We start from the raw sequence: 17,348 nt of genomic DNA on the forward strand, positions 1-17,348 counted from the left end.
CTGGATCTGTGGAGACACTGGGCCAAATCTTGCCGATCCAAGACGGATGACAGCATCAAGGGGTTGTCCTGATCAAAGAAAATCGCAGAAAAAAGGAAAAACTACTAAGTCCTAGACCAGCACTGATTGATGTTTCATTCTCTCTCTTTTTTTTTTTTTTTAAAGAGGAGAGCCCATTTGGCTCCGAAAAGCTCATTGTGACAGGTCTCTATTGGTGCGCCTGTGTGGTCCAGTGTGAGAAACCTGCTTTGTGATTTGTGAGTGTATACGGATACTGGCCTCCCTTGCTGCTCAGTCGCTGGACAGTATCCTGGAGAGTAAGTAGCAGGATGAAGACACAGAAATGTGCTGGACTTCACATGTTGTTACTCCTGTATGTCAGACTGATGCTGGCCGTGGACGCCTACAGACCCCAGAGAGTAAGTATGGCATCCCTCAGCTACAGACATGTAGAACACCAAGTGCAGCCAAAACCTCAGGACATTTTGTTTGTTCTCAGTCAAATTTGAATGATTCTGAGGTTTAGTTGAAAATAGTTTTCATTTTTATAGGTTTTCAATTGTTAGACATATTGTGAGGTCTTTAAAATGCAGAGTGTCCATTTACACTTGGGTTGCAAAATAAGAATTTGTGGAGCATTTAAAAATTGTAAAGAACATTTATCCACTGTGAAGAACCTTTTGTGGAATGGGAATGTTAAAGGTTCTTCATGGAACCATGGATGCAATAAAGAACCTTTATTTTTAAGAGCGCACTCATGACCTTCAGTCTTGTAAGGAAGACAAAAAAATAATATTTCTAAAGAATGTCCATAAAACAGCATGAGACCTCACTGACATTTTTCAAGAGGGGGGGCTGTTCCAAGAGGATGGGGCCTCCTGCTGTAGCAAACTCGATAATTTTCCTGTAGGTTACTGTGTGAAGCAAGGCTTGAATCAGTAAATGACAATGTTCAGAATTGCAGTCTTCAAAGTAAGATAGATGGTTCCTCTGGACTCACACTTGGGAACTCAGTGGCTACTAGTGAGAATTTCCAAAGAGCTGCTGAGGCCATTCATCTGTTTTTCTGTGTGCGTATATCAATGGTAGGTTGTGTAAGAAAGGTTATGGGCTCCAAGCAGTGGCGCAATAGCATAATATCCTATTAGTTTTTACAGATACACTCTATAAAGAGGCTGTGTTAGCATATGTGTGTGAGTGTGTGGCATGTAGCCTGGTATCCAAGTGCAGCCTGAGGCATTGTAGGGCCTTTATATGTTTAAGCTCTCAATGTTCTCATCCGTCTCATTTCTTCTTCCTTGTAGGGGCCTCCACCTCATTAATTTTAAACAGTTGTAACTCATATTCTTACTTCCTTTTAAACCCCTCCTCATACTCTCGCTCTTTCTTGCTGTTTGTTGTTGCATTGTTTGCATGGGTAAGTGAATGCAGATGGCTCCACCCTAACATATTGAAGAGATCATAGAAGATCATGCCACTACACGACAGCAGGATGCGAGACTTCTCTAGTGATGACTTCCATATCGCGTGCCAGCCCTCTCCATCCCAGCCGCAACTGTTTTACTTTCCACCCGCTTTGTGGCTTTCCCATCTCATAAAAGCATTATTGGAAATCCTTCGGCCCCTAGTGCCATTTTTTATTCACCCTTTTTGTGGGACACACCCGGTGTGTAGAACAAAACTGCTGGTTTTTGCCTGCATAGCTCAATATTCTCAATACTGAATGAGAGGTGGTAGACATCATGGTTTGTTTGTGCAGTCCTTCCTGTGTGTGTGATCTACTCCGTAAACTCTTGCTCTTCATGAATGAAGAGTAAACTTGGGTGACCAATGTATTGACCAGGGGTGTGTTTCCCAAAAGTAACCATGGTCTTAAGTTCAGCAGAACTCGCAACCATAGTTGGCTAACAAAGTTTTGGGAAATGCACCCCAGGCTGACCAAAAAGTACCCATTTAGCCAAATAATATCAGCTGGTTAATGAAATAAGTACTGATATAGTTTGGGTTTAGTTTTAAGCAAATATTGTGTAAAGTAAATGCTCATTTAATACTTTGTTTACAAGATTTATGCACATATGCTATCATTCAATACTTTTTCTGCTTCTGTTAAAGGGATAGTTCACCCAAAAATGAAAATTCTGTCATTAATTACTCACCCTCATGTCGTTCCAAACCTGTAAGTCCTTCGTTCATCTTCAGAAAACACATTTAAGATATTTTTAATGAATTCTGAAAGACCTCTAACTCTCCCATAGACCGCAAGTATCCTACATTTACATTACATTTACATTTATTCTTTTAGCTGACGCTTTTATCCAAAGCGACTTACAATTGCTATATATGTCAGAGGTCGCACGCCTCTGGAGCAACTAGGGGTTAAGTGTCTTGCTCAGGGACACATTGGTGTCTCACAGTGGATTCGAACCCGGGTCTCTCACACCAAAGGCATGTGTCTTATCCACTGCGCCATCATCCTAACATGATCAAGGCTCAGAAACGTAGCAAGGACATCGTTAAAATAATCCACGTGACATCAGTGGTTCAACCGTAATTTTAGGAAGCTACAAGAAAACTTTTTGTGTGCAAAGAAAACAAAAATAACGACTTTATTTAACAATTTGTGTCCTCCGCCTCACCCAATAGCGCCATTTTGGAGAGTATCACATACGTAAACAGCGTAAGCTGTTCTGTGTCAGCAGCATCGTAGGCGGATATGCTGTTTATGTTGTATACACTTTGATCTGAACATAAACAATATATCTGCATACATACATTTACATTATTTACATATGTGATACTCTCCAAAATGACACTATAGGGTGACGCGGAGGAGACGAGTTGTTGAATAAAGTCATTATTTTTGTTTTCTTTGTGCACAAAAAGTATTCTCATAGCGTCGTAAAATTGAACCCCTGATGTCACATGGATTATTTTACCGATCTTCTTGCTACGTTTCTGAGCCTTGATCGTGCAAGGATGCTTGCTGTCTATGGAGGGTCAGAGAACTCTCGGAATGCATCAAAAATACCTTAATTTGTGTTCTGAAGATGAACGAAGGTCTTACGGATTTAAAACGACACGAGGGTAAGTAATTAATGACAGAATTTTCATGTTTGGGTGAACTATCCCTTTAAGAAAAAAAAGCATTGCACAGCATAAAATCTACCTAGCAGCAAGAAAAAAACATATTACTAACAATATTGACATTCTCCTTCAATACAATCAAGATGAGTCACAAGACAGTGCCCATTGTGTTTGTATGAAACAAGAGCATGGATTCGCATTGTTACACAAGAGATACTAAAAAGTAGCCAGATGAGCACACAGCGAAAATATTAGGAAACATCAGACTATGACCAGAAACCATGTAATGTACATCATATTGGCATTATACTGCACGCCATTTACCCTACTCTCTAGTTATCAATATCGCCACTGGCCAATGGCCACTGAAAGTGTGACCACTTGTGACTTTGTCAAGGTTATTCTGCAGCTGTCACTAGGTACTTAGTAGTTATTCAATCCATGTTTTGCGAAACAGCCATGATGTTCTGTTCATATTGGTGGCACACGTCCCAAACTCCAATCCCTGGGATCTGTGTCTTCACTGAGCTTCTAAACAGGTGGTCCATACTGAGCTAATAGAGCGTATGTTCCAGTTGTTTAGAGTGGGCCTCTGCCAGAGGGTGTTCCGTGTGTTTGGCTACACAAGCGGGTTTGAGAGAATTTTTTTTAACTTTATGGCCTGACAACAAGCCTAGACTGAGCACGAAGCTCTAGATAAATTTTAGAGATTAAGAAATCTAGAGAAATTCAGCACTTAGGTCTAAAAAAAATCAGTGTGCAATTGTCCAGTCAGCAGAACTACTTATGATGAGTGAAGGCTCCATTTACCCATTCTGAAGGTTGCACAGTCATGTCAATGTTTAATATATATATCTTCAACAAGTTGTAAGGGAATACACTGTGGATCATATTGGGGTTGATCTGTTCTGTCTGATGCAACACTGCATATTCATTGGTGGCAGAACTACATGAGGAACAGCTGCATCCTTTCCCTTGTGTAACACTGATTCTTTACACAGCCAAAAACTGCTGAGAAATCCAAATTTTGTTTATCACTACTGACCTCTAGTGGATAGAAAGAAAACTATCCTTTTAATGTGCATTGATTGCATTGCCTTTTTTTTTTCTTTTTAGCCTACCGATAAAGAATTTAGTAGCTGTGTGCTATCCATCTAGTAATGTGTTGTTGGTTATATCCCACTGGTTAGCCTTTTATCATGCAAGGCAAGACTTCACATACCTCACAGACAGCAGGAAGTTTGTATGATGCAAGTCTTTGTAGAAAGTTGTAAAGTTGAAAAAGAAGGTGTTTCTAATTTGTGGGCATTCTTTTTTAATCCTTCTATTTCCTGCTGTGCTGTTTCATACTTTTGGCTGAATTTTGCTCAGCAAGCCTCATATTCTTATAAAATGTTGCACATCCATATTACAATCAGCAGCCCTCATTCTTTCACATTCAAGATTGAATTTCTCCATAGGACATAAACCAGGAGAGGTGGGAACAGGAATTAAGGGAAGCTGGGAGTTTGGATGAGCTTCTGATGTTGACCGAGTACCCGGACTGGAAGCTGTGGAGATGCAGGCTCAAGCTGAAGCACTTTGAATACACCACTCCACCTGAGAACCGCAGGTCAACTCGCTATGCGGCTGCATCGTTCAGCCCAGAGATGCTAAAAGGTTGAGACCCTCATGCAAACATAATTGCGAACATGTGATGTCTAAGTACTGTACATAGATTTGTGTACCTAAAAAGTACCTTTTTTCAGATATTGATGACGAATGGAAGAAAACACAGTGTATACCCAGAGAGACGTGTGTAGATGTGGCAAAAGAGCTGGGCACCAATACGGCTGTGTTCTTTAAGCCCCCGTGCGTCTCTGTCTTCAGGTGTGGCGGCTGCTGCAACAAAGAGGGAGTTACCTGCCGTAATACAAGTGTGACTTATGTCAATAAAACTGTGAGCACTACTCATTGCATTGCGTGGGTATTACATACAAATTAATGTCCAATACAATTTGTTTGTACTTGTTCATTTATATGGAAATTATGTGCAGTTCATTCAATATACAATCAAAACACAGTCTTAAAGGGACAGTTCAACCAGAAAAAAAAATCTGTAATTTACTTTATTTACCCTCATATTGGCCCCTTTTATGGTGCGTTTGTGTCCTCTTTGACGTTTTAAAGCCTTGGTACCCGTCGATTATAAATGAATGGAAACAAGTGACCGGAATCATTCTTCAAAATTTCTCCTTTTGGAACTACATGAGGGAGAACAACCATTTTTGGCTGAACTATCTCCTTAAATGTGTTAATGTGTACATTCTGTTCCACTTACTGTTTGTAAAAGACATCCTCTTCCTCACAGATTTTGAGTGTGAGTCTGGCTCCGTATAAAACTGGACCAGAGCCCGTGCTGGTGAAAATAGCCAATCACACTGAGTGTATGTGCCAGGAACATTCGCTGATCCGAAGACATGTTCATGAGAAGCACAAGAAGAGGTTAGTAAATTAATAGGTTTGTGTGAAACTGGGGGTAACCTTGACATGATATATTAGGTATGCAGTGTAATATTCAATAATAGCTAATATGTTTCTTCAGTTAATAGTTTTAGAAAATGTAAGACTGATTACAAACAGGCAGAGTTGGATGAAGTTATCAATGAGGCAATCAGCATTCCCCTGCACTTACACTGAGTGCAATGAATTTTTACTGAAATTGGCTGGGTCTCTCTTGTGTAACATCAAACTCCTTGAAATGTTGGCCCCAACCATTATTTTTCCAGTGCCATGCTGTTAGTGTCAGGGAAAAACACGGATTCAATTGCAGGTTCAACTCAAATATTTATTAAAGTTTCAGAACACAAAACTCAGCCAGGACAGTAGGCCGGGAGACGTAAATCAGGGCAAAAAAAAAATGGAGACAGGAAGAGGGAATCAGTCCAATCAAGCCTCCAGTCACTCCACGAGGCAGAGAGGGCAAGGCGTAGAGAAGGGACAGAAGAGAAATAAAACTGAATACCCCCTGAATGTTTGTCACTTTAAACGTATGGTTCACCCAAAAATGAAAATTCTGTCATAATTTACCCAGGTTGTTCAAAATCTACAAGTTCTTTCTTCTATTGAACACAAAAGAATACTTTGAAGAATGTGGGTAACTAAACAGCTGCTGGTCCTCAGTAACTTCAAAAAATACTATCAGAGTCATTTGGGACCAGAAACTGTTTGGTTACCCACATACTTCAAAGTATTTTCTTTTATGTTCAACAAAAGAAAGGAATTATTACATATTTGGAACAGCTTGTGGGAGTGTAAACGATGACAAAATTTTCATTTTTGAGTGAACTATCCCCTTAAGTCAGACCACCGCAAATGCTTCTCCGCAAACTGCGCGCTGTACTGATCGGTATTAGTTACAGGACGACGCATTGATAACTTTCACGTTCAGCTCTACATCATGAGAGTCTTGTGTTCAAAGGGCGGACGTGAGCTCCTCGATGTTTTAAAGGGTGCAAGTTTAGTGCATGCTGGAGACTCCATCATCGCCAACAATGTTGCTCTTGGAGAAATTACAGATTGAGCCTGCAGCTTGTTGGCATAATAATATACGTGTGTGTGGGTGTGTGTGTGTAAATGCAGTTGCTCTCCTACACGTAAACCAGAAGACAAGAGGCTATGCAACAAAGGTTTAATATGGGACTGGATGGCAGAGAGGTGTGTGACATACCCCTCCAGTAAACAAGGTCAGTGAGTAATTGATTTCAACTCACGTATTGCCACTTCCTTTTCTGGCCTAACGAAAGAATGCCTCGGTGACTTTTTATTACACGTTAGTTGCTATATTGCAGGAACTTTTATTCTATGTAAACACTTCAAGGCACACACAACCACAATAATTTTTACATTTATTACATCTGCGATAACACATTTTATTTATACTTTTTATTTTTTTTTATACCAGAGCCTCCGTCTACTGTCAGTGAGGAGGACTGTGAGATTGACGTAGAGCGATGTGAATGTATTCCAAAAGTATGGACACACAGATTACACCATACGTGACACGATTCAACAAATCTTCTTAAGGTAGAACGATTTTCAAAAATATTGGATATTAAAACGCATATAAGGCCTTAAGTTTGAATGAAAAGTGAAGTACTTGAATTACAGTTTCGTTGAGTGTTTTTTCTGTCCCTGAACATATTCTTTATTAATATTAATATTATTTAATGTTATTTATTAATTTTTTGTCACTAAGGATCATTCTGATTGGTCAGTCACACCAAATGTAAACTGGTGCCATCTTGCATCTCATTTATCAATTGTATTTAAAATAACCTCAGAGGACTTTGGGAATAATTTCACTGTACTTTTTGTTTGGGTCTTTGTTTTTTGCTTAAGGTAATATACAGATAAAATTTTAAAACAATTTCAGAGCAAATATTTAATGTCCATGTATTTATTTGGTAAACAGCCATGTAATATGCCAGTCCACATCGGAATCTGATCACCCTGTCGAGATTTATTTTGTGATAATGCCCAACTCCCTCGCGATCAAAGTAAAGTGCTTGTCATTCAGTTATAAGCATAGAATGTTTTTAAGATTCGTGGCAAATATTAAACTATGGAGGGATGTTTGGGCTATTTCATACCATTTCATTAATGATACTCCGTTTCATTCATATTTTGTTTTACAGCTGCAAGAGAGAAAACAACCATGAACACAACGCCCTGACAATCTGCAAGTGCCAAGTGCAGAGACTGCAAAACACCATTTAATTTATTTATCTCTCTATTTATATCAAATAGAAATACTTTTATTAACATTTTATTCACACATCTCATCAGTAACATGGCAGCGATAGCTTTCTAAATATAAAAACAATGCTGCTTTTCTGTTTGAACACATGAAAAAGGATAGCTGAGGCAAATGTCTCCTTTGCACTGAAGACAATGTTTCATCCTAAAGAATGTTTGTGGAATTTCTTAGATATAATTTATATCTAAAATAATTATATTTAAGTATAAATTATAATTTTTCAAAATGTTCCCTGGTGGGCTAATACGGTCTGTGTGGGTTCACGTCATGGCGCAAGAGGACTACATGCGAGATGGTGTACATACAGAAGTACTTCATTACTCCACATGCATTGAGGAATTGGCCAGGCCTCTGTTTAAGTTGATGTGTTCATAACTGAGCATGCTGCCAACAATAAAACAAATTATGTACTGGAGATGAAAGCTGTTCAAATAAAAAATGGCAAATTGAATAAATAGGCCTATGACTGAGATGTTTTCAAGGACCACTGAAACTATTTTAATGTAGTGTTTGAAAGCATGAAGCATTTTCAAAGAGGAAAATATGAGTCATTGACATAAAATCATAGCATCGTAGCTTTAGTATAACCTGAAATCCATATTAATCCAACAGTGAATGGTTCATTTCAATAGTAACTGATTAAATAAAGACAGGGGCTAATTGTCACAAACACCATGGGCCTCATTTATAAAGTGTGCATACGCACAGATTTGATCTTAGAGTGTGTGTGCGCCAACGTTCATATTGTGCATCTAACACATGTGTTCCATTGTTCGTTTTTGTGGTAAGTTTGATTTTAGCTAGTAATTTGATGCTATAAAAACCGAGCGTGTCGTTACGGTTGATTGGGTCTGCAGGAGATTGGGCAGGAGTTTGGTTCCGCGGCTCCACCCCACGACTCTACTGCGCAGACTCGGGCTCCAAACGAATCTCTACTGCGCAGACTTAGGCTCCAAATGACGTCATTTACACAAGATGGCAGCAGCCATACTGAGATGTATTCGCTTCACTTTTGTATAATGGAAGGAAGCGGAGACGCGTCGTCCATCTTTTTTTACAGTCTATGGTTTGAACGCAGAACTCTCTGACGGCACTCGCTGCTGCTGCAGGACTCTAAACACTGTTGAGCCACTCTTGACAGTCGCGGCACGATTTTTTTTATCACTAATTGATGGATGTCTAAAATATAAAAATAAGGAGAAGCCTAAAACAGGCCCGAGGCCCGGCCCGCGTCTGAACTATGACTTAAAAATTGGCCCGAAATGCATCATTGGGCTGAAATGCAGGGCTCTAGCGTTCCCCTCGGTGGAAATCATGCTTCCCCCTCGGGGGGCCCCCCCCATCGTCGGGCACTTAGAATCGTCCTAAGTTCCCCCACCCTTACGCCGTCCCTGTGCATGAGCTAATGAAACTTTGACTCAACCGATTTGTTCAAAACACTGAATCATTCAGCAATGAATGGGATGGTTGCTTTGAGATGCGCTGTGATTAAAAATCTAAGTGACCTAATATTATTGTATTTGCTCATTGAACTGTTTACATTGAGTGATGTTGCCTAACTAACTGTATTTTAAATTTTAAAACTTTCCATTTTGAATTTTTACCTCAGCATGCTGAGTTTCTTAGTGTTGCAGGTTTTGATTTCTCCTGGAGAGGCTGTGCGTGAACCTCACCTCAGCAGCGCAACCTCTGTCAATAGATGCATTATATAGCTATATCCACTATTCACCACTTATTCTAAATGTAGTAAAATCCGAATAATACTTGCGTTTTGGTGTTTACATAGTTATTTTTAGTTATGAATGTTTTAATCATATTACTTAAGTAATTGTCTGACGTTAATGAAGCGTTAAAAGCAGGGTAAGCGATTTTTCAAAAACGTTTTAGAAAACTGAGTCGGGGCTGAGTACCAAAACAAACTTGTAGCCAATCAGCAGTAAGGGGCATGTCTACTCATGATATGGAGGAGAGAGCCTTCAGTGAACGACAGAAATGAGATGGCGGATAAAAAACAAAAGAGGAAAACATCTGCGGAACGATAAGGCAAGAAGTAGGACCTGTGTAAATATCGGATCAGCTTTCCAGCGCTAGAGAGAACTCAAGGAGCGGAAGGCCTGCGATCAGATGCCGATCGTTGCTTTGTTTCTTCTTGATAGGTGAGTAACACCGTGTCTACACCGGACACGCCGCGACTCAACAGCTAAAGTCTGCCTACACTGGATGCGTGTATTTTAGGCGAGAATGTAGTTGTTTAAAACTCAAATCTGCGGTTTATTTATAAAAACAGTGCCTATTTGAAAATGTGCTTCACCGATTTCAGAGACATGAGCTCCACACAATCACCGGGCGCTCAGTGCTCATGTATCCCGAAGAGAGGAGCATAACCTCGGCTAGTCCTTCTGACATCTGCCACTGGCCTTGATGTCTCTGTAGTGGTTAAACATAAGATATAATTTGTTTTGGGTAAATCTAACAGGTAATCTTTGGTCTTTATTCTATTGTTCTATTAATATGTTAAAATGAAAATGAAAACAGGCAATGTTTGATATAATATTTTGCTTCATTGTAATGTATGTACGTTCCCTGAACTACATTTCTGCAGCTATTAATGTTTAAATGAAAGCGAAAGAGGCAGTGGTGTTTGGTTTCGTCTGTAAATACAGTGAGGAAGATTGCAGCAGTCAAGGCAAGCTGATTGACATTATCAAGTACGCTGCTCTTTGCAGAATTGCCTGACTTGCGTCGCTCCGTCCGCGGGAGTTCACACTCCCAAGTCTAACTCGTGAAGTCCGAATTACCGAGGATGCAAGTCCGAAATTTGCATACTTGGTATTGAGGAACACGCGCAGACCTAAAGTCAAGTCACCAGACTATTTGCCTAATCTCGGTAGTTTAGACCGCGATGGAAATGCAGACAGCAACAGGACATATTGTTCCAGGTAATTTCAGTGGAAAAGCGGCTTATGTTTTACAGAACTAATCGTTGCCTAGGTTGCGTAGGCTATGTATATGTGGGGCGGATCTATCAAAATAGGGGCGAGTCCCTTTTGAGGTATAGCAACATTGTATCAACATTGGCTTCCAGAAATCACTTACCCTGCCTTTAATGTCGAGCCCTGGAGTCTATGTGCTGGGGCTCAGCCCTGGATGGCCCCGGCTCAATTTAAACCCTGACTTCTTCTGTTCCTGTTTATAGGCTACACACAAAGTATTTCTAATTTCCTGGCGAGTTTTCTTTATGTAGCCAGTAATGCCCGGCTAATCTTCTCAAACAAGGAGCTAGTGTCCATTGTGGTTGTGATGTATTCTTCCTCTGGTGAGATTTCCATGGAAACACTCACAGAGTAGGCTACCATATAGCCATGACATTAATGAGAGGTCTAAGCAGCTTGGGGGCAAACTTGAATAAATAATTAATTAACACTTAACTTTTTTAAAAGCACCATGACTCGTGTTCTGATGTGTTACCCTGTCTGATGATAACAGGAATAACAGATGTCAAAGCTGACTCCAAACAAACTAAAATAACATGTAGTTGGCTCGCACATGCAAGGACAGTTTTGCGACAGTAGCCAACTCAGCTGTTCTCAAAAACTAGCTGATCCGTTTTTTTACGATGAGTAGAGATTTAACATGACAAACCGCTTAAACGCTATTCTCTGCAACACTTTATTGCAACAGCAGCCTCATCATAACTAACACGATTCTCTAAACTCACTCTGGCGCAGATGAAGCATTGAAAGATCTAATTCATTTTAGTGAATCGGATCATTTAAATGCTTAATTTAAATGAACCGATTCACAAAACGACTCACCGATTCAGACGGTGCGTAGATTTTTTATTTTTTTTTGTAGCAATATTCAAAATAATATGATGACATTAAACATTTATTAAATTAATATATGCATAACAGTGAAATTTAATTACATGTTGCTGTTTGTCATGTTTTTTTGACTCTTGCTTGCAAGTCTGAGTTGAAATGCTGTGAAATTCTTTCAAAATACAGGGCTGTGACAGCAGTGGTTGTAGTACATGGGTGAACAAATCAGTATTTTTGTACTGAATGCCGCTTATTTCCTGAAATGAACTACTTTCCACATATATTCCACGGAAAAGACAACCTGCCACTCCTGACATTTTCACTCAGGCACCTATTCATCTCCTTAAGCTCATCCTTGACAGTTCGGACATCCTCTTCCTCCAGGTTGTGACTTCCCCACACGCTCTCAGTCCATTACTGTTGAAGGTCACACAATTGTTGAGTGTTAAATGCCTGGGAGTTGTCCAAGACATCTTGACCTTTACGGATCACTTTGTGCCAAATGCACACTCCAGCCTCTTCGCGTCCCTAAACTTCCAGCACTCACCGCAACCCCACTGCCCTCAGCCTCTTGTTCTGTTCATCTCTTCACTTAGGGACTGTAAATCATTCTTTTCTGTGTGACCACTGGAAAACATCCATCAGTAGGCCCCCTTATGCAATCATGGGAAATTCTCACGTTGTGTCTCTACTCTTGTGTCTCTGGTGACTCCCCACCATGCTGCCAAAATGAATATTCAAGTAATTTTTCAGGTCACAGTGCAGGCAACAGATGGTCTATCAAGCATGATCTAAGCATGTGCATCTAATCTCTCTTCACATGAAAGGCACTTCAAAGGTGTTACATCACACTTCTTTATTATTTAAATTTTCCCTGAGGTCCGCTCATATATTTAAGCAAATATTTGTGTGCATAATTTTGTTTATTACAATTTTCTCTGGCAATGTCTTGTTGTTGTGCCTTTAAGACTTCATGCACCCTAATCGACTTTTCTACTGAGTACGACATTGTTTCTAACTGTGCCATCATTCATAAACAGATTCATAATAATGCATGCTGAAATGTGCCGCACAAACTGACTGGAATTAGCAAATTAAATATTTCATGGAGTTCACCTGAAAGTTTTGAAAGTATTATATAATTTTAAAATAGGTGTCTCTTTCAATCTGTACCTAAATTTTGGTAAATAACTCTAAATGATCGTTTTAGCTTGATCCTTATTTTGAAAGGGTAAAATCAAACAAGACAATGGGAATATTAAGCTAATTTATTTGATAAACCTTTTGCTGTTTTCGTAACACAATTTAAATTCATATAATCAGGTTTGTTTGTTACAACTGGAATGATTCAGAATTGCTGCAGTAAACTCTTTTGTTTGTCTTCTGCTTTTAATCAAGTGTTTGACTCAAAATCAATTCCATTTATGCTCAAGCTGTCAAAAGGAACTGATTAATTTAGGCTATTAGCTACTTCAAGTTAGCAAAGTGTATTGGATTTGAGAACAATTTTAGGATACAAGAGCCAAGAAACCTCCAACTGTTTAGTATAAAACAGTTTTGACAGTAGACCGAGCTCTTTCTTTTTCTGGTGGTCTTTGAGATCAGTTTCATATTACAGTTCTAAAGGTCCAGTGCCGACATGTCTACGCAACATTCTCACACAGATACTCATTCAGGTTAGCCTGCCACAATGAGACAATGATCATTGGCATGCGAAAGGGCAGCATTTGTCCTCATAGCTACATGAAAGGGTTCCAGGGCATAGAAGAAGTGCAAGACCAAATAAAACATGAAAAATTAGAAAATTAGAACGTCTCGTGGCTGTTTATGTCTGTGTTCCTCACACTGAAATATTAGTGCCCTGAACCTGCCTGAACTCTAGGTGCTTTTCAAGTTATAAGATTATGACTTTTATAATAAGCTCTGATCTTGTTTAGATATTTCTGTCTGGCTCTTATGTAATTTTAATACTGGCCCTAGAGGGGAGTTCAAAATGGTACAGTCTAGTGCAGCTCATAAGGATAAGGAGACTTTTAATTTTGGTGACTTTCCCCCAGTTTCACAGACAAGGCTTAAGCCTAGTCCTAGACTAAAATGTAAGCCTGAGTTGTTTCAACTGAAAGAAAATTACACTGATTGATCTTAAAAAATATCAAAGTCTTTGTTTTGTCTCAATATGGACACCAGTATTTTTTTTTTCTAAGGCCCAATTATACAAATTACTTAAATGTCCTAATTGAACTATGGCCTAATCCGGGCGTAGTCTAAGCCCTGTCTGTGAAACCAGACCTAAATGTTTTAAATTGCCTTAAACAGTTCTTTGTGAATATTGTTGACATTATCTTTAACACTTATGTGTGTTCTGTGTACTTTATGTTTTTAGTGTATCAGCTTTTTAATAAATGAAATCCTTGCAGAACAAATCTACACAAATCAATTTTTTTTTTCTTCCCTGGCCTCCATTTATTTCTTTAATATATACAATTAAGGAAAATTATATATTGCATCAAGTAATGTTTTTTTGTGTGACTAATTACCACATAGTTGCTGATGCATGTAGGTGGACAACAGAGGATGCTATTTCTGTAATCTATATTGTGTTGTTGAGCACAAAGGCAATTAATGGAATGATCCCATTTTCATAATTTCCTTTGCATAGAAAGCCACTGTAGATTTCTTGTATGGCTGTTTTAGTAGGAACAAAGAATTTAGAAATGCACTTACAATTTTTCTTTCTGTGCTGGTGTCTCAAAAGAATAGTTCACCCAAAAATGAAAACTGAAAATTCAAAAAAAGTTTAAACTTACCTACCTGAAAGTAAATTAAAATACTTTCTCTGTTCCACAGAACACAAAAATTGAATACCCTGGCAGGTCTATTTTTATCCAATGAAAGTTGAATGTGAACCAGGGTTGTCAAGCTCCACAACTGCCAAACAACACCATCAAATTTTCATAAAAGTGGTCTATATTCTGCATTCCAAGTATATTATACTTGCTCTGTATCCCCGTTCAATCAACAGCCAACACACAAAGCAGTGAACAGTTTTCCAAACTTGCTGATATCTTTTCGACCACTTTCCTGTCATTTTTTTGAAGGCTTTCTGATTGAAAACATGGGCAGTCAATTCAAGCCTTTCATTTGAGATGATGTGGTGTCAAGAGCCACAACAACTATATATTTCAGAGTTGCCGGTCATTCATAAAGGAAAGACAAATCAAATTGGGCAACTCAAAATTTCTAGCTGCCTCATCCTGACACTTCTACATTTAATCCATGTCACTTCACAGACCTTCTCAAACCACTGTCACTGTCCCATATATAAATGATTTTTTTAAGCATGGTCAAATCTAAAAGAAGAGAATGTCAAAATGAATATCACCTTTCCGTATTCTTCATAAGATTCATTCATGATTTAGTGTACATTACAGCACATGCTTTGAAAACAGTTCTGCTGGGGGAAAAATAAACTTTCTATTGCAATTTGGATGTAGATTATTGCATTCAGCTATTGAGTTCTTTGATTTCTCTCAGAATAACAATATCAGTTTGGCATCATTTTACTGGGATGCCCAGTCCCGTGACAGTTGTAATGAAACTGAAATGTAATAAACTCCTCCTCGTCATGTGTCTATCCACTTTTTCATGAGTAACTGTTGAATGCTGGCATGATGGATTCTAACTTCAATTTAGAAGTTATCGTTTTCCAGTCTCCACACAAATCCATATTTATTTCTAAATTAATTGTGTAGTAATCCAGACAATGTACAGTCCACTGTCATTATCTGACAGTACATTATCACTTACAAAAAAAAAGGAAATAAAATAAAAGAAATTGAAGTTTTTTGAGAATCATTAAGTGAAGTCGACAGTGACTTTGTGCATCTGTCTAATATTTCCTCAGGCTAAATTAATATTTCATGAGAAATCATGCATAGCCTGTCAGAGAAACAGTAACATCTTTACAACTCCTAACAAAAGGAGCACAGGGCACCCCAAATAATTCCCATTGTTTCCCAGTTCAGTAGCTTCGAATGGGGAAGAAGTCTCCAAATGCAGGAGAGTTGACATAAATACTGCAAAGCTTTCTTTTTCATCTGAAGTAGCCAGAAATAGGCATGGAGGAAGTGAATAACATATCTGCAGTAAGAAATATGGGTCCAATCACAATAACATAAGAATGATGTTCTTTTAATGGACTCTGTACTCAGTAAAATACCAGGAATTTTAATGCACTTCCTGTCATTTTATTAAGTATACAATGCTTGGTACACACTTTCTTTTACCCTTTTGCCGGCTAAATTAGCCTAATAACTCACTTTTTACACTATTTATCCAAATCATGAGGACATGAATAAAATATATATATTAGTGCTGTCAAATGATTCATCGCGATTAATCACATCCAAAATAAAAGTTTTTGTTTACATAATATAAAGTCAAAAAAAGTCGTGACGGATTGTCAAGTATAGTGACCCATACTCGAAATTGGTGCTCTGCGTTTAACCCATCCAAGTGCACACACGCAGCAGTGAGTAGTGAACAAATGCATGCATGCACACGCGCGCACGCGCGCACGCACGCACGCACGCACACGCACGCGCACGCACGCACACACACGCACACACACACACACACACACACACACACACACACACACACACACACACACACACACACACACACACACACACACACACACACACACACACACACGGAGCAGTGGGCAGCCATTTATGCTGCGGCGCCCGGGGAGCAGTTGGGGGTTCGGTGCCTTGCTCAAGGGCACCTCAGTCGTGGTATTGAGGGTGGAGAGAGCGCTGGACATTCACTCCCCCCACCTACAATCCCTGCCTGCCGGGGACTCGAACCCGCAACCTTTCGACCACGAGTCCAATTCTCTAACCATTAGGCCACGACTTCCCCTATATATGACTTCCCCTATATATGACTTTGAGAGTACACGACTTCCCCTATATATGAGTATTTACTGAGTTTATTTATTATGTATATATAAATACACACACATACAGTATAACATGTATTTACATGTTAATATTTTTATAAATATTATAAATATATACATGCATGTGTTTGTATTTATATATGCATAATAAACTCAGTAAACACTCATATGTTATGTGAACAAAAACTTTTATTTTGGATTAATCGATTAATCATTTTACAGCACTAATATATATATATATATATATATATATATATATATATATATATATATATATATATATATATATATATATATATATATATATATATATATATATATATATATATATATATATATATATATATATATATATATATATATATATATATATATATATATATATTTACATTTTAAAGAGAATATGCATTTATTTCTGTTTTTAAACTTCTGTAGTTTATCAAGATTTTTCTCTTTCTGCATGATATGGCTTTTTATGCAATAAGCACATTTTGTTTCTAAAGCAAAACAGTTGTCAAGGGTTATGTACAGTCCAGTAGCTCAGGAAGCGTTTTCAGTGGTTTTACTTAATTAAAGCGATAGCATCAGAGGACAGAAGCTTTTAAAAATATCTGATAAAAGATCAAAGGCTATAGCTTGTTTTTGCAAAGTCTTAGCCAAGAAACTGACAGATTACCAA

At 38.5% G+C, this 17,348-nt stretch overlaps 1 protein-coding gene across 1 annotated transcript; it reads left to right on the forward strand.

Moving 5' to 3' along the window:
- Positions 1-268: 268 nt before the first annotated feature.
- On the forward strand, positions 269-7,125 carry vegfd (vascular endothelial growth factor D; the record flags this gene model as incomplete). Its single annotated transcript, XM_079396915.1, has 6 exons — positions 269-419; positions 4,545-4,743; positions 4,833-5,023; positions 5,435-5,568; positions 6,706-6,809; positions 7,028-7,125. Exons 1-6 carry the CDS (start codon positions 330-332, stop codon positions 7,123-7,125), a joined length of 816 nt encoding a protein of 271 aa, XP_079253041.1. The 5' UTR covers positions 269-329.
- Positions 7,126-17,348: the final 10,223 nt, after the last annotated feature.

This window comes from Barbus barbus, assembly GCF_936440315.1.
Source record: "Barbus barbus genome assembly, chromosome: 37".
NCBI lineage: Eukaryota > Metazoa > Chordata > Actinopteri > Cypriniformes > Cyprinidae > Barbus > Barbus barbus.